General features: G+C 32.7%; 1 protein-coding gene and 1 long non-coding RNA gene across 2 annotated transcripts; one reads left to right on the top strand and one right to left on the bottom strand.

Moving 5' to 3' along the window:
- Positions 1-2,684: 2,684 nt before the first annotated feature.
- LOC141708994 (protein PIN-LIKES 3-like) lies at positions 2,685-7,043 on the bottom strand. Its single transcript, XM_074512873.1, has 11 exons — positions 6,907-7,043; positions 6,469-6,821; positions 5,446-5,525; positions 5,240-5,364; positions 4,858-4,979; positions 4,392-4,616; positions 4,148-4,240; positions 3,867-3,967; positions 3,573-3,625; positions 3,301-3,486; positions 2,685-3,061 (listed from the first exon to the last, which is right to left on the bottom strand). The coding sequence occupies exons 2-11, from the start codon at positions 6,601-6,603 to the stop codon at positions 2,937-2,939; spliced, it is 1,245 nt and encodes a 414-aa protein (XP_074368974.1). The 5' UTR covers positions 6,604-6,821; positions 6,907-7,043; the 3' UTR covers positions 2,685-2,936.
- Positions 7,044-14,496: 7,453 nt separating this feature from the next.
- Positions 14,497-15,733, top strand: LOC141706444 (uncharacterized). Its single transcript, XR_012568826.1, has 3 exons — positions 14,497-14,679; positions 15,260-15,399; positions 15,556-15,733. It is a non-coding gene; the product is annotated as an uncharacterized LOC141706444 (long non-coding RNA).
- Positions 15,734-19,577: the final 3,844 nt, after the last annotated feature.

Genomic DNA, 19,577 nt, shown 5'->3' with positions numbered 1-19,577 from the left:
ATCGGGGATTTTTAGAACACTTATAAATACTAAGAGTGTTAAGTGTACTAAAGATTGTTATCAAAATTTTATCAAATAATTATATAAATTGTAACGATATCAATAATGATATGAGATTCTACGTACACACATAAACGTTTATAGATTAAATGATGTCACTTTCTTGTGACGTCAAAGTAAAGTCATTTATACTCCCATCTTCATTCCATTTGTTTACGTTTTTTTTAAATGTCCCTAGTTTATATTTTAAAAATTTAAAAATAATAAAATTTTTATAATATAAAAAATAATTAAATTCATTACTCCTCTTCACTATATCCACTTTATATATATAATATTAATCGGTCCAACTATTTTACTCATTTTTTTTTTAATTTTGCTCCACTATTTTATCATTTTTCTTACGAGGGAGTAACTGTTTTCAGGTTTCTATTCAAAAAATGCGGTCAAATAAAATTTTGATCACGTTTTTTAAAAATTAATATAAAATAGGGGCACAATGATTACTCTTACAAAATTAACGACAACACTTGCCGAAAGTCATACTTTTTAAAAGTAGAAATAAAATAATATTTGTTCAACTTATAAAAGCCACTCAAAAGTATGGTTAGAGCATCTCCAATGGTGTTGATTATAATTAGTTGGGTAAACCGGACCTGTAAGACAATATGTAAAATTTGTTTAATCTGTAAAACATTGTACTTCGTTGGTATTGACTATATTGGTTAGTTATATTTTAAAAATAAGAAGTTATTAAAATTTTATGTTGTTATAAATAGAATATATATCTTCAATATAGTAATAAATGATTAAATTTGTTTTTTACAGATTTCTTACAAGTTTGTAGTGATTCAACAAATATAGCCAACATTACGAGATTGGCTATATTTATAGATAAGAGGAATGTACCATTGGAGATAGATTTTTTTACATAATCTCTATATTTTTTATTTATAGTATGTATTAATAATTTTTAGCTAAGGATTTTACGTGCTGCACATTTGCTCTTAAACGGAGATGTCATTCTTTGGCAACTGCCCCACCTCCGATGATACGTTTAAAATACTACTCCCTCCGTCCCTAGTTGTCCCTTTGACTTTTTACGCGTATTTTAAGGTGACTTAATCGCATATCTCCTATAATTATTTTTCAAATTTTCTTTTTGTGAATAAAAGTTTAAGATTCAAACTTTTATTCACAAAAAAAATTTAAAAAAATAATTATCGGAGATATGCGGTCAAGCCACCTTAAAATACGTCAAAGGAACAACTAATTTGGGATGGAGGGAGTATTAATTTCACCACCTAATTGCGGCTCCCAACAAATTAACGCGGGGCCTCCATTCTTAAAATTACCGATTTTATTTATTATCGATTTTATTAATTGTTTCAATATATTTTGTTGATTCGATTTTTATGACCAGATTAATCGCTGTATTTTTTTTAAAATTTATATATTCAATTTAATAAATTAATTATTTTTATATTTTATTAAATACATTCAATTAATTAATTAATTCGATTAATCACTGAAATGTTGCTCTACCAAACAATATTGATTTCCGCTTTTTAGAACGTTGTGCATGGCTGACAACTATATTTAGCGTCGTTTACAAATTTTTTGTTTTCCAATTTTCAAATTTACTCTTGTTAGGTCACGCCATTTTGTAATATTTTGATGTAGTGCCCGTATGAATTTTTTTAAAATAAATAACTTATAACTTATAATACATGAGTGACTCACAAGTGATAAGTAGATGAAAAATTATAAGTTATGTGTGTTGAAATAATTTATTTATAAACCATTTTTTTTACTTAAATAAATTAAAATAAATAATTTTTAAATATAATTATTTTAATTTATAAATTTTAAATTTAAATAATATTAACAAATATATATTTTAAAACTAAAATTAATAAAAAATAAAAAATCAAAACAAGTGAAAAAAATACGTCTTTACTAAAATCTAACTTATGAGCATAAATTTGACGAGGGTCTACAAACACCTACGAGCTTATAACTGAATAAGCTACTTACTTATCCCCATATTCAATGTGCCAACTAATTCTTACGAACACTTTTAATAATATAGGTGAGGGCTGCTAGCACATTAATGCGGACTGTTGTGTTAAACAAGAGCTTATCATCACTGTCCAGTTATGTAAATTGCCAAGAAACATGAAGAAAGCTAATTAAGATTCGATTCCCGGCCACCCCCAATATTCTCACAATTTAATGTGGACACTAAAGGCAATTAATGCCCCAAAGATGAACGCCGCCACGCCGGTGTTCCACTCTTCGACCCATAAATGGGCTTTCGAGTGAGGGGATTGTTAAATATATGATCATATTGGGGCTTATTGGGGCCTTCCTCTTAAATTGGGGCTTACTGGGGCCTTCCTCTTAAAAGGCCCCAATAAGCTCCAATAGGATCATATATTTAACACTCCCCCTCACTCGAAAGTCCATTTATAGGAAGACCCCAATAAACCCCAATAGAATCATATATTTAACACTACCCTCACTCGAAAGCCCATTTATGGGTCGAAGAGTGGAACACCGGGCCCATCACATTAAATTGTGAGAATATTGGGGATGGCTGAGAATCGAACATTAGTTCTCTCGTCAGCCTAAGCTCTGATACCACGTTTCTAAAATCTTAAGATACTAGAGGAAGACCCCAATAAGCCCCAATGGTACTAATCATAAAACATGCCATAGCAAATATTTGCTGAACAACAGCTTCAGTTTTCAGTTCAGATTTCAGACTAGATCATCTGAGCAATGCTAGTTTTTCGATACATTCATATCGAAGAATGAATATGTCGTCTCGTCTATATTAAGAGGCTGTTATTACATCCTTTCGAACTGACTTAATCTGTTGGTTTTCGAAGTTTTGTAATCTGCATTTCTAAGACCTTAGAGAATAAGTGAAATCAAGCAACCAGCCACATGAAGAAAGTACACCAAAGAGTAAGCGATATCGTAGCACAGACGTAGGTCCATAGCATTATAACAGAACATTCGGTTTCACCTTTACCAAATAACTGCGTTATCGTACCTGAAACAGCAAGAATCACTCTTGTAAATGATGAAAACTTAAAAGGAAAGATGGTCCGGAGATTTATCAGCCTGAGCTCTGATATCATGTCAAGGAACCAGTTACTCTAGAATCTTAAGGTTTTAGACAAAGACTTTTTCAGGATCTTATATTATTCTAACAGGATTGCAAAGTGATATAACAGTAGGAGCTTAAAACTATCAGATTAATGCCTTGATTTAAGTGATCGATTTATTTACCCATGTTCATAGCAGGCGGGACTGCAAACTGAAGCAAAAGAACAAACTGGTACAAAGGATCTGCATGCACCAAATTGAATTTCACCGCGGTTCTGACAACCAAAGTTCCAATTATTGGCAAGGCTATGTAACGAACAAATATAATGCCAAGAATCATGGATTTCTGGACTCCTGATGCGCGTAAACCTGAATGGAAATATGCAGAAGCACCAGAGGTTTAGATTGTTCATAGATTTTCGGCCTTAAGTTAAGCAGATATAGTCCATTGTTACCTTTCAGGAGGTTTGCTCCGATTATTAAAGTGAGAACTGGGACAGCTGCATCGCTGCAGGTCAAGGAGCATAGATCGATACAGTAAATGATTCAGTTACAAAGAAACACCAAACATACATCTGTAGATTAACTTAATCCAGTGTTTTTAAACAGTCAATGTTTAATTGTAAAATTGCTGTGTAGCCATATGACAAGCAAGGCATCTGGAAATTAGTTTAAAGAGGCTACTAATTGGCTTCTGTCTACCAAATATCACTGATTTTTAAACACAAGTCATGCATTCAGAACATTACCCCATCATCATGGTAGAGTCTTCAATCACGCGGAGAGGTGCTTCATCACCAATCATTGAATTTCTTAGCATAGGCACGAGTCCAACTAAAAATCCCACAATCTGTAAAATCAGAAAGGCAGTCAAGAGAGAATATATCAATTTTTATAAAACCTTGTGGCTTTTGCTTTTTGTTGTATAATATAAAGCATGTGTCACACAAAGATTTACTGGAAAATATTTATACCAACAGTGACTAGCATATTAAACGTCGAATGTTAACCATAATAGATAGGACTTTACTGCTCCATTGGTTGACGGGGCAAATAATCTCTTTACGTTGAGTTTCCTTGAGATTTTCACTGCATTCTGCTTCAGTTTATCAGTAAATCCCAGCTGCCAAAACATCCATTAGTAAGATTAAGGCTTGGAAAAAACATCGAAGAAATAATAAACTTATAAAATAAGAAAGAATTGCTGGAGCTCAGTAACATGATTGTTAAATCTAGAAGGATGTAGAAGTGAAGAACGCGGAGCAGTAACTAACCTGTTTTGTTTCATCAAATCTAGTGCAAGGCAATGAATCATCGCTATCTTGGGATGTGTTGTATTTTTCTGGAGAAAGTAAAGGTTCAGTCATGCTCTCTGGTTTTACAGCAGTTGTTTCACTAGTGTGCTCACTAGCAGAGGAACCGTTCACATCAACAGAACTCGCCTCTACTGATATCCTCACTATATTATACACGTAACCCCACAAAAAGATAGCTCCCATCTGCAATGCAACAACAGCAAGGACTGATATGAGTGTACCTGGTGCTAAGAGCATCACATGTACAGATTAATCTTAAATTTGAGTACTGCAAGTCTGCAACAATTTGTTAATGACAAACCAAGGTGTACAAAAATATACTTGTCATAAAATTGTGCTTGGCATGAACAAGTAATACCACTTAAGTTAAAATAAAAGCGGAGACATGCCATTCAGCTAAACAAAAGAGAGAGAGGGGACATACGGCCATGGAGAGTGAAGCATAAGCCATTCCATATGTACTACATACACTGGGATCTCCGAAAGGACTTCCTTTCTCTTTACAGACTGCCGGGACTATAATGATGAGAATGTTGCCCAGGTTTCCTGTCAGAACGAAGTTGTTAAACTGTTTCTGAAAAGCATATTAATACTAATAAGTGCATGCAATGGTAGTAGCTATCTAATTTCCGTCAAGGATTATGGTGTAACTATAAGGAAGTAATATAGATTATTTTTAATATTGCAGGCAGTCGAGCTATGATTAAGTAAAGGTGAGAGACAAATGTACTAGGTAACGACGTTGTGAGACCATAAATCTCATTTGACATGTATACAGAAATAATTACTTGGTTGCCACTTCTTACCTGCAGCACAACAGCCTATAACAAGGCCTCGGAGATGTGGTGGAGGTCTTGTGATCAGATTAACCAGCCAACCAAGCAAGGAGCCAATTAAAAATGTAAGGAAGACATTTACAGGCATGAACCACCTACGATTCAAACAGAAGTTAGAACTAAATAGGGAGGCTGATAGGTCCAACAAGCTTTAGTGATAATGAACAGGAACTCACAACTGAACCATGCTGTCATATGTTATTGTTTTCGCCAAGTTTCCAATAATGAGCGCTGGATTTAAAACATAAAATACTATCTGTCCGCAAAAATATATAAATTGTCAGTGATGTCAAATTTGAAGAGACTTGCATCACAAAAAAATCGTTTTTTGTTTTTAGAGTGTACAATGAAGCAATGAAAGAATGTGGTAAGGAGTAAGCTGATTGTTGCAGCACCCAAAACTTGTAAGAATGAATAGGAGAATACTAAATAATACATCTCTTTTGTATTTAAAACCAAAACAGTTCAACAGATAAGGGTCATCCAACACTCATTTTCATACTTTCAGTCATAGAAGATTATGTTACTGGTCGACGCACCTGAATTTCCCAGCTGCAAGATTAAAATGCATTTTCACGTATTTTCAGATTTTAAAGAGACCTAGGCCGTGTTTGTTTCATGGGACTACTAATACCATGATTACCGGCATATTTGTTCTAGATAGGTACTGTATATAGTTCTTAGGTTGTCTCATGTAATACATTTTAATTTCTTTTTACTTCATTTCCACAATCCAGTAATAGCTAAGGTGAAATTGGGATTAGACAACCCCCCTTCCCCCCCGAAAAAATGAAGAATTAGAAAGTGATTTGGAATTATCTATACGGTTACATCTTACATCCAAGGATTGAGTATGACAAAAGAATTGCAGATTATAGATAATCGAGAGACTGTTATCCTCGCAAACAAACATACCATGTAGAGTCTGGTTTACTATGGCAAGAGTTGACGGGCTTAAACCCTGAAGTGTGAAAATTAAAAGTGTATTATAGAACGATGAAATATAGAATCCACAAGACTGTAGTACTAATGTTACACAGTACTGGAAAGTCCAGAGAACATAGTGTTTCAGGGCTACATTGATTTTTTATTTTTGATAGCAGCTGAAACTACTTGTCTACGAAAACAGGCTCACAACACAAAGATTGCTCAGGAGAAAACAATTAACCGATGATTTAAATGCATTAATTGTTTCTTACAGTGTTTATATGCTTCCGCGCATCCTCTGTCAATATATTGACATAGTCCAGTGCAAGCAATGAACCAACAGCTGTCACCAAAAGCACCTTCAGCACTGGCATTGAAGAGGTTACAAAGAGAGTCAGCAATCCCATCTTCGTAAATCCCTTCTGCAGCTCAAACAAGAATTTTCCTCGCGCTCCTGAATTTGCCAATCACAGAATAACAAGCCTTATTATGTCAAATTCTTCTTCTAGTATATGGCCTTTAATTATGAATTCTCGATGTTGAGTTGAACTTCACGTCTTCACAGATAAAAACAAATTCCGCGCAAAAACAACGTTCCAGACCCCTACTGGACAACCTAAAGAATCTGATAAACATGATGATCTTAATGAGAACTTAAGCCATGTCAGAAAATAATAATTATCAAGTAACTACAAAACTTTACTTAATACCCGAATCCTGTATACCAACCGACTACAGAACTTTCAATGATTCGTCTTTAATAATATAGTACAGATATGTACTGCGAAATGCAAGAAGCATGATGAGGTATGTAACCAAAAAACACAGGATATAATGCATCTACCTTGTCAGAAAATGTAAATACTCACTCAAGATTGTGATGTCTATTAAAACAATACCAAAAGATTTATTTTTAGATTTAAATTTGAAAATTAGAAATACATTTATCAATAATCATAGAATCAAATTAAATTCATAATAATGGCATTATCAACTACATCTAATTCACAGCCATATGGTCAGAATTTAAAATGCACACGTAATTATTTGTTTACCAGAAAAGAAATAAAAATCTGTGCAATTAGATTTTGTAGATTATTGCTATCAACTTTGTCTCACCAAAATATGTGACAAGTCTTGTCAATTTTCAAAGCATTTCATTATTTCCATCTATGTAATAGAAAGTCAATATCTAGCTAAGAATGACAACAAGAAAGTTGTTAGATCTTAGCAAATACAGATCAGAATGCATTCTCGTAGATATAAAATGTTATTCACTCTGTCCAATTAAATTCTAAACATTACTTTTTAGCACGCTTTTCAATGATTATTTAAAACATAACTTCACAATATTTTTTAATTTTTTTTCTGAATAAAAGTTTTATGTTTAAACTTGTATATAAAAAAAAAATTAAAAAAAACATTATGAAACTATACTATATAGAAGTCTCGAAATACATACAAATAGTGAACGTATATAATCAGATGAGACGGAGGCACTATTCTTTTTTTCTTTCCAGAATTACTATACATTATTCCAATAAATTTCAAGGTGAGCGAAAGTGAATTATGTTGAACGACGGTCTATTGAACGACAGTTAATTGAGGATTGACAATATTTTTTTTGTACAAAATTTGTTAAAAAAATTAAGCATGTGCAGATAACCAAAGCTATGACGACTCATGACATAACTCACTCAAAAAATACAGATAACCAAAGCTATGACGACTCATGACATAACTCACTCAAAAAATACAGATAACCAAAACTATGACGACTCATGACATAACTCACTCAAGAAATACATTATGTGTGCCGTGTAAACAGATAACGATAATATACGTTATAGATTATGTAACATGCTTCACGTTTAAGCAAGTCGACATTGGCACGCATATCAAGAACATATCTTTCTGGGGCAAAAAAATAAAAATCAGATCGGATTTCAGACAATTTGAAAGTTAATTAGGCTTAGGCAATATCTTATCACTAGACAAAACTGCTAACAGCTGGTTCAGCAATGAAATCAATAAAAAACAGTCATCTGAACCTACAGGACATAATTCTGCATAGATAGTTCTGCACTTGAATACAAGTCATATTAATTATAATATTTTTGGCAACAGAAATTATCCGCAACTAACGTTTGTTCTGGACCTTGGGATCGAGATACCATATCGTAGCTGGCTCAAAACCGCAGCATAGCAATTAGCAAGCGTTAAAGAGTATAAGATCTTGTTCGGGCATTCCTCCACCACCTAAGGTTTTAGAGCGACTGGTTACTTAACAGCAAGTACCAGAGTTTAACTCAAGAACAAAATGACAAATCAAAGAGAGTTTAGACTAACTATAAGAGAGCTTCATATTGGAAGATTAGGATTCACTTACCAGCTCCAGCAGAGTCTGCAAGAGAAGAAACACGAACCCAAGTAGTGCAATTAAGTAGCCAACTAGCCAAGTTATACTTCTCAGCGTGTATATATTTCATGTGTGACCATGGACGGATCTAGGAAGGTGCACCAGGGACAAGTATCCTCATTTTAGCTGGCAAAAGATCTATCAAATCAAGTATTTAAGTGGATTTTTTATCTTGAAATGATTATCAACAAACTCTGCATGCGGCTCCTAGAGAAATTATTTAATAATTCAGGTTCAGTAGAATTATTTAGAAAGAAGATTATGCCAAACTGCATGCAATCAGATTTTGTGTTTGTTAGTACAATTTAAGAAAGGACAAAAGTAACTGACGTGCTACCAGCCAGCAACGAAACATCCCCAAGTCCAACCCTCTTTTCTGGTATTTCCACCCTCTTTACGTGACCGGGAAAGCTTGACCCGCATTTAAGGCTCCTATATTAAAATAGGACTCCTGTTATATTTTGAAAATAATATGTTATGATTATTTTAATTTGTTATAAATCAAATATTTTATTTTAATATGATAACATATGATGTGGTATTTGACGTTCAACAAATATCACTAACTTCAGGAGGTTGGGGTTTTTAGCATTGAACATACTCTTATTTAAAGAAATTAGGATAGTTGTATTTATTTTATATTCATCTCATGTGTATTAATAATAGTTAGCCTTATAACTTGTGAGCCTTAATGGATGTTGGGCTTGCTAAGTAGGTCTAATTTCATATTAGTATGATATTATTTGTTTTGGGCCGAGACTACACAGATTTGGTTTTGGGCATCTCTCAAAAGGCCCCATTCTGATGGAGTTATCTGACTGCTTATATTATACCAAACTGACTTTCCACAAATGACGTGGGACAACTCCTAACAACCTCCTCCTTCATATATCGAACTCGACACCTGCTGAATCTGCCACCTGATTGTGTGATATGATTCCCCCTTGACCCATACTGGAATTTTTCTGGCTTTCTGGCTCCCCTAAGCATATACTGGAAGATCCACTGTCTTTTCCTTGAGCCCATACTGGGTAGTCCATCTGCCTTCTTCTAAATCTATTCTGAAGCCCGTTTGAGGTTGTTATAGACCGTTATAACCTGAAATTCTGATACCATATGTTGGGCAACAAACGGTCTATAACAATCTCACGTGGGCTCCAGAATGGACCTAGGAGGAGACAGATAGGCTACCCAATATGGGCTCAAGTAAAAGGCAGGTGGGCCTTCCAGTATGGGTCTAGAGGGAGTTGATAGTCAGATGGGCTTCTAGTATGAGTCAAGGGGGAGACAAATCACACAATCAGGAGGCAGAATTGGTATGTGTCAAGCCCGATGTGTGAATAGGGAGATTGTTAGGAGTTGTCATACATCGTTTGTGGGAGGGGCATATTGCTGGTATATAAGCAGCCAGTTAACTTCACTAGTATGGGGCCTTTTGGGAGGTGCGTAAAACCAAATACATGCGGACTCGGTCCAAAGCGGACAATATCATACTAATGTGGAGTTAGACCTGTTTAGTAAGCTCAACAATGGAATCACAAAAAGTTGAACCAAATTAATTATTATTATCATTTACATTTGCATATATAATTAAATTTATAAGATAGTTAATGCATATTTAACTTATATAAACCATGATATGTTCTGTATTTTAAAAAATAAATAAATAAGTTAACTGAAATATGGGCTTGGTCATTTTATGACCTACCGGAAATTCAAAATTTAGAGTAAGAAATCAATGGATATTGGGTCGGGCCATTATTTTACTTATCAGATTTAGCTAATTAGCTTGATAGGATTTTCATACGATACAATTAATATATATGTATATATATATATATATGTGTGTGTGTGTGTGTCTGTTCGGGATTTAAATGGAGCTAGTGTCCCTTGTGCAGGTGTCACGTGTGGGATGAATATATTTGAAGAATATATTGTTCATTGTTAGAAATAATCAAGGTTCAAATCAACTCTTAAAACAACTGATGTGTTAGTTTCCGGTTGAAATGGAGAAAAATATGTTTGTATTGATGTAACGGTAGTTCCTCATTCGAATGGATTTGAAAATTTATTGTTTATAATTGGTTAGTCGACACAAAAGCAGCCGAGACAAAGGTGTGTAAACAATAAACATGATTAAGCATGCAAACATAATCAATATGTATTCATGACTTCTATTTTTGATACATATATATAAATATCTGACTTCTGTTATTGTTGAGGTTTCTAGAAAAGTGTAGAAAATTACGAATAAAAATGTTATGACTATAATCTTGGTTGAATATGTTTTTGATATGATAATTTTTTTATTCAACCAGATATTGTGATGCAGTTTGTTGCTCATTATTTCATATACTTGTTTAAACTTTCTTTATTATTTTTAATCTTAAAAAAAACCTTACCATATATGATGTACTAAATTACCCCTCTATCTATTGTTTATTTCTAACATTTGATTTTTTGCACGAATAACAAAGTGTCTGTATAGTTAAAAATATTTTCCCTTATCGAAAATATATAGCTTAAAATATCAAAAATACAATATTAATTTTAGTTATGTGATTAAATTAAAATACATTAAAGTAGGTGCACGAAAGTAAAATGAAAGAAAACATGAATTTTTCTTTTGAATACAATATTGATTATGATAATTGTCCATTGGCAAAATATATTACTTAACCAATTTGAAAAGAACAATTTAATCAATTCTATTTAGTGCATTATTTTATCAAAATAGGCTATTAAAATAAGATGAACGGTGTCAATAGCAGTGGTGAACATGGTTTAGGTTTATCGAAATAGAGGTGAAAAGTCGACCCAACAATATTAGTTTGGTTTTTAAAAATGAACCTCCTAACCCCAAAAGTATATATACACTACACCATATATGGCCTCTACTAACACTTTTTTTGGTGTTACAAGCAAAAATGTTACCTTAAATCCCTAAAATTTGATCTGAGCTAACACATTTTTTTAGCGTTACAGTATAGGTTAGCCGATGTTACTATAGACATGAGAAAATTACTACCGTAACATAAAAAAAATGTTAGGATTGACACTGGAATATGTGTTACCATAGAGGTCAAAATCTAGGCGGTTGATTGTGGCGGTCAATTTTTGACCAATTATTTGGGCGGCCAAAAACTAAATTAGAGCCCGCTCAATTATTTGTCTAAAAACTAAACCTAACATACTAACAAAACTCTCTAATATATCAAAACTCATTCTCTCTTCAAAACAAACACACAAAATATACACAACAAGAGCTAATCGAAAAGATGGAGTTTCAGGGTTCAGTGTTTTTAGTCTTCTCAGTCGTGTTTGGGTAATTATGAGCTTGGAAGAAATTAGAGTTCCAGTATTTAGAGGCTTGAAGTGAAATTGGGTTTAAAAAATTGGGGTTTTTTCCTCAACAGGGATTAGGGCTTATAACCAGGGCTTTCTTCTTAATCGAGCTTGTAATTTGGGGTTTTCTTCTTATTGGGTTCAATATTTAGTCGGGTGAGCTCTTATTTTCTTGTAGTTGGGTTTGATTTGTGTATTTTTATTTCTTGTTAATGATTTTGTAGTATTAGAATGTATAGAAAATACTTACAATACCGGCCAGTCAGTCACTTATTTGTTATAATCTTGGATGAAATCAAATGTTGCATTGAATAGTTTTATTGATTTGTTACTTTTGATAATATTGGCCTATGTATTTCGATTTAGATAGAGCATTGACATATGTTTCTTTTGTGTTTTTTAACATTAAGTTTGCAGAAATAAGCTAATCTGAACTCAAACGGAAAGGGAAATTCTTAGTCTTTTGGACCATCTATTTTTTTCCACCTTATACGCTTACTTCGAGAGTGATAAATTATATTGTTTATTCATGGAGTTCTGCAGTAGCGAAAATCTTTATAGTCTTCGACATAAGCAGGCCACAAGTACTTCACAGAAGAAGCTACACAGTCAGTAACTATTTACTGCGTTACATGTAAACTTCTGATCTTGCAAAATATTCTCTAAATTTTACATAACTTGATTCCACTGATTAATTTCATGGAGATAGGTGCTTTATGCAATTATGCATTAGCTTGCTCTAGAGCTTAATGTTTGTCAAATGCGTAGAAATTATATGTTTAACATATACTTGTCTGTCTAAAAAGTCATCTTTTCAAGAAAAACTTTGGGCTATATTTAAGTTATGTCGTGTATGTTATTTTATTCGCGAATTGCATTATTTGGCTTAGCCAGCTCGTTATTAAGATGTATCTATGTTGTCATATTTTTTGCTATTGATACACCATGCGAAACGAAAGCAGACGAGAATAAGGATTGTGATACTTGTTGCAGGGAGTACAATTTATTAGTGCAAATATGTTGTACATATTTTATGCTATTTTCCGCGGCTTCTGAGATTGCAAAAATCACTTATTGTGATACTCTGTTATCTAATTTTTGTATTATTATCTTGTTACGGAGAGTACAATTTACTAGTGCAATACCTATGTCAGTAGGTACACTCCCCTAAGGATAAAAACTTCTAACAATCTATCGCGTTTAAGATGTGATCTTTGGCCACTGTATATTAACAACTATCTATTAAATAATTTATATTAGATAGTAACTCCTACTTCCCATCTATCTCAGGTCAAGCTATCCGAAACCAAGTCTTCTTTGGAGACAACTAAAGGGAAAATCACAGATGTTACGACAAAACTTAGTGAACAATAATTATTAATATAGAAGTTGGAAGATGATATATCCAAGGTTTGAATAATTAGTTCTAAATCTAAGAACTATTAACAACTAACAAAATCTGCATTGGGTATTCTTTCAACTTTGTAATAATCTTTTGTTAAATGTGATTAGCAGTTGTACTTCGTTATAATTCAATAAAATATCCTTCTTAACGTGTTGGCACGACTGCTCTTTATTCAACAAATATTGACACAACTAAATGCGATATTTCTCTTTATTTTGCACAAGACATAGGCTGATCCCTTTTTCTATGCGCATGTATAAATTTATTTTACTAATACTATATTTAAAGCTTTATAACCCTGCAATTTTTATTTTATAGACTTTGCAATGTACTCTTTTAAAGTCTAGTAACTTAAAGTCTAATAATTTAGAAGCCTAATAACAATTTTAAATTTACTAATGTGTTGTCTTTAAAATTAGGTTTTTAAAAAACGGAATCAGAAAGTGTTAATGAAGCTGGTTGATGCCCTATTTTAGGTACTTCTTGTTTTTTTGTATTAATACATACAATCAATATTACTCTTTTTTATTAAAGGTATGTTATCTTAATTATTTTTTAGGACCAATAATTTATGGGTGCTTGTATTGTCCAATTAAAATTATGAGAATACCATGTCCTCACTTAATTTTACAGATTACATTTTCCCTTGATATAGTATTAGTTTTTGCATATCTATGTATCTTTGTTTTTTAAGAAAATAGATGTTTATTAAAAAAATTCTAAAATTTAAAAATTAACACATTTAGGCCTATCCTGACAAGTATGCTATATTTCCATTAACCTAATATATAGCTAAATTTACTTTAGCCTTGTATCCGTGAAGACTTATTTAAAATCAGCTTTTACTTCTTTGATTGAAAAGAATCATGGACTTCATGACAAGCGAGGTTGAACTTTTTTAAGAAGTACAATCACAGAGAGGAATATATATGTATATAGATTGTATTTAACCTCTGGATTGTGGTTTTGATCTTGCATATCTTATATATAACTTGTGACTGTTGTGAGTGTTCTTTTATTCATATATTCTTCTAGTAAGATGCTAAGTATTATTATTATTAATTAATATATTGTGAATTACCTTGCAAATATAGAAGTAAAAAATAAAAATTGAAGGGGTGCCTAAGAGTTTCCAGTGTATTTGGTAGTAAAGATAGTCAACAACTAACTGGAGCTAATGTAAGTTCTAAACTTAAACATCTTCTGAACTTGCTGACTCTTTGCTAGCATTTCTCGAAGGAACCATTTCCATTATTTATGCAAGAAATTGGCTACTCTGAAGACGATGTCCTCCTTCAGGAACCTATAGTTGGGGTAAGTAATAAAAACTTTAAATTCTCAAAATACCTCTTCGGTCTTGATTTATGAATGTTCTTTATCTATCTTACGTATTTGACTTTTATTTTTTTACCAGAGAATGAGAGAATGAATAAAAGGGAAGTTAGTATGTGAATTCCTCGTAGAAGCTAGCATGATGCTTGCTGTGTGAATTTGAATTTTTCACATCATTAACTAATTGATTGCTCTATTTTTTTGGGATTAGTATACTAGTACATTATATAATTTTATCAAAATAGTCCTTGAACCATTGCCAAAGTTTATTCCTGGAGTGAGGGTGATAACTTGGTTAAAGAAATTTTAGACTTTTCGTGATTGATTTAGTTTACTATAGTTATCCTGATGATTGGGATTTTGCTTAAATTTCTTCTTCAGACTGATCAATTTCTTTATTCTTGGTTAAAAATCTGTAAGCCTGCAATACATTGCACTTGGCCTGATAAAATTTTAGGGATACAAGAATAGAATAGTCATAAAAGATTTCTCTTTTAGACTAACTATTCTTATCCATACTTCTGCTTTCCCAGAAAAGGTAATATAAGTATTGTTTTTGCAGATTGAAGAAAAGGTTTGAAGAATATGTGGTGATCTTCGGAAGTCTAAGACGGGTTCTGTTTTAGTATTTAAAGTCAGCTTTAGAGAAAAATCTACCACTCGTATATCTTGATTAACCAAATTTATCAGACCGTAAGGCAGGTTAGAAGTCTGACTTCTTTTCCTGATTCATATACTCTTAGACTTCTACTGTAGTGAGCTTTAAAAGTGTTAGCACATATGCTTCTCTCTTGATATTTTTTTCAACATTATATGTATTATGTATATGTATTATAAATGTACAAATGATGGTGCTAGCACAAGGGAGGGGAAAGCTGATCTTTGGAAGCCTTTCAACTTCCTCGCGGAAGTTGCAAATAGAAGTAATCCTCAGTGTCTACTTCTTAAGAAGAACATGCATCCAAATTAGAGCCTGCGAATGGTCCGAAGATTGAAGAATTTTTTAAGTACTAAACAGGAAAATCAAAGATAAAAGAATAGCATTGTTTTAATTAGAATTGTGATAAAAAAGTTGTGAGTTTTGGATGAATTTAAAACTTCATTTATTTTGGTTGAGTTGGAACTTTGTATTTGTTGAATTTCAACTTTGATGAACAACTCTCAAGTTAAATATGTATTTAAGATTTTACTGTTGTAAAGTATCACCAACTGATATTTTTATGTTGGTAAAAATAATAAAAAGTATTACAATAAATAGAAGAATATTAAAGTATAGACAAGAGTGTTTATAAAAAAAATATTACAATAACAAACATGATGTTGCAAAAGTGTTTATTGCAACATTTTTTTGGTGTTACCAAAGGTTTAGGTGTGTTGTAATAGAATTGTGGTTACACCTGTTTAGTGTTACCATAGATACTGAAAGTGTAACCACAGGATGTTTATGGTTACACTTTTATCCATGTTACCAAAGGTTCTGAAAGTGTTACCATAGACCCCTATTGTAGCACGAGAAAATCCAACACCGCTAAATTTTCAAAAAGTGTAACCATAGTCCAATTTTTTGCTTTAGGTAACACTTTTTGGCCATTTTTACACTTTTTCTGGGTGTTGCTAGAGGCCAAATATGATGTAGTGATATAATCCAACCTTATGTATGTTAAACCGAAAATCTTATCGTTTATATGTTAGGTTAGATATTTAGGGTTGTTCACGAACCGAGTCGAGCCGAGTTTTGATATAAACGAGACGAGTTTTTTTTTCTTCTGACGAACCGAGCCGAGTCGAACTTCCTTATTGAACAAAAAAATGTGTTCGAGCTCGAACTCGTTAACTAACGAGCCGAACACGAGCTTGTTCGCGAACAAATTCGAGCCGATCCGAACTCAATCTTTTACCGAACAGTTCGTTAACAAATAATAACTCTCAGCTTTGTTGGCCCAACGCAGATTCAAGCCCAGTCCAATATCCAAAAATATTAACCTAAAAGTCACCTGGTTCCTTTTCTGAGTGTTCTCATCTCTCCCCGCCTCATTTGCTTCTTCCTCTTCCTAATCAAATCCTTAAATTCAATTGTATACACACAAAAACACAAAAAAATAGAAACATCTCCAACCTAAATAGCTTGAACACACACACACACACTTAACCACCAAATACACACAATTGTGTCAGTCATGTGCGGTTTTATATCAAGAAATAGTATACGAAGAGATGTTCATGTTTGTCAATTAATTGTATCAATTGATTTGAAGTAGTATAATTTGATTGCGATACGGGGAATATCTCACTGCCCATGGTCCTCGTCTCTCTCCATCACTCTGTCTCTTCATCTTTCCGTATATGTATATGGTTTGGGTTATGTATTATAAAAATATTCAGAAAATATTGCATTTATTTCGAGTTTTAACGAGCCGAGCATACAAAAAGCTCGGCTCGAGCTCGTTTTTTAACGAACATATTTTTGTGTTCGAGTTCGTGCTCGTTTCTTAACGAACAGAGCTGAACCGAGCCGAGCTCGAGTTTGTTCGCGAACAGTTCTGTTCGTGAACAACATGGTGAATTGACCAGGTAAAAAATTATATTGCCATACAAAATCACTGTACTTACAAATTGTAAGTATTAAAACTCCATGATCACGTGAGTTTAATATACGAACGTGCATGATATTTTAACAAAAATTGGATTTAACTTACATAATTAACGTGTTCGATGATAAAGTTACGTAGCAGAATCTATAATATACTATTATAAGCAGAACACCCTCTATTTGGTAGTTGCTCGGTACAGTTGTTTGGTAGTTGCTCGGTACAGTTGTTTGGTACGACAAATAATAACCGTTAGATCTAAAGTCGGAAAAATGAGAACCATTGGATACAATAATAAAATATTATTATATTAATATTTAGACTGCTCTCATGGATTCAGGGTTCGAACCCCGTCAACAGCTTATTATATTTAAACTTTTATATTCTTTATTTAAACAATATATTATATTATATTATTTATTTTCAGTCAAGTCTCAAATTATTATAAAACATATATTGTTATAATTTATTATATTCTTCAATTTATTTTTCACCTATTGAAAATTATATTATAAAATATATTATTAAAAAATATCGAATGTTAAAAACAATCCGTGCATCCCACGGGTTATAGGCTAGTATGTAACTAAAACTAGTTATATTATATGAAACGCGAATATTGTATTGAAGATGTAAAAGTCCAACAACGAATATAACTAAAATTAAATACATGCACGATATTTAATAAAGTTACGGTTAACTCCACTAACATTGATTTATATTCATATATTGAACGATTATAACAAATCTCAAATCAGTATTATAAAGAGTAGGTTTATTTTTTTTAACTTTAATTGAATGAAAGCAGTTCACGTAAAATGAAACGGAATAAATATATTTTTAAGCTAATTTAACGAATTAGAATATAACCGTAATGACTATATGAGTTGGGATCTGGGGAGACCGTGATAAATTGGAGATCGTGAGACCTATCCTAAGACCCTTAGATCATTATATCGTGTGACGGACATAATAAGAAAAGTAAATAATAATATATGATGTAAATAAGAATAACTGTAAGGCATAACTACCTACATTAGCCTCGTGTAGCCACAGATGATCAACACTAACAGCAAAACATTCAAATAAGTAACCATTATTATTTTATTGTGAAAAGATGAAAAGATATTATTGTGCAACTAAAAAAAATATTTTATTGTGAATAAATGAAAAGAAATTAGTCTGCAACTACAAAAATTTGAAAAAAAATCAAATGCAAACATCCTAGTGAAAAAAAACAAAATCAGGGTGTAGAACTTTAAATTATAATTTGTCTTAACATGAGACATTAAATGAGTAATTCTTTTTTTTCTTCCAAAGAAAGAATTTAGTAATTTTTAGTGATAATATATAACTTTATATTTTATAGGCTTCTTTTCTTGCATAACATAAATACATAATAAACTTTTGTGTATAACATAATTATATATTTGCAGAACTTTAACTCTTTATAAAAAATATATAGAGCTTATGTTCTTTTATGAAAATTATTTTTGCACAACCATTATTCTTTCTAAAAAAATTATGTTGTACTTTTATACAAAATAGAAATTATGTTGTGATTGTTAAAAAATACATAAATTCTTGTAAATCAAAATGTATGTTGTTATTTTACAAAATAAAAAAATTGACTTGCACAACTTGCAGGACATTGACTTGTGTATGCAGAATGATAGTACATATAGCTCTTGGTAGGACTATTCCTAAGCTCCTAACTCCATACAGCTCCTGGAAGGACTACTCCTAAGCTCCTAACTCCATACAACTCCTGGAAGGACTATTCCTAAGCTCCTAACCCCATACAGCTCCTGGAAGGACTAATCCTAAGCTCCTAACTCCATGCAGCTCCTGGGAGGGCTACTCCTAGGCTCCTGACTCCACGCAGCTCCTAGAAGGAGTAGTCCCGCACACTACCACTCCTAACTAGCTCAGTCCCGCAAGCATAACCTTGATAAATCCCAGCACGTGAGACGTTGGCCCAGACATGTGACGGGGACAACTGTCACACATCAATTATGGGAGTAATCAGGGCACGTGTCAGAGGATCCTCAGAACATTCCTCGGCCAGTCCCGCACTGACACGTGTAAAGCATCCACTCCAGCCAGGTGTCCTCCGCTCCCAGAACCAATGGCTATGATCTAAAGGTACCAACCCCAAAACCCTACCCTTTGGGCTATAAATAGCCCAAGAAGGTGAGGTTTTGGGGTTAATTATTCTTTCACACTCATATATACACACAGCCACCTTACATTCATATTCATCTTCATCCTTCCAAAAAGCTAGTTCTTACT

This window comes from Apium graveolens, chromosome 2 (genome assembly GCF_009905375.1).
Source record: "Apium graveolens cultivar Ventura chromosome 2, ASM990537v1, whole genome shotgun sequence".
NCBI classification, from domain to species: domain Eukaryota; kingdom Viridiplantae; phylum Streptophyta; class Magnoliopsida; order Apiales; family Apiaceae; genus Apium; species Apium graveolens.
This window is presented reverse-complemented; position numbering and strand designations above follow the sequence as displayed.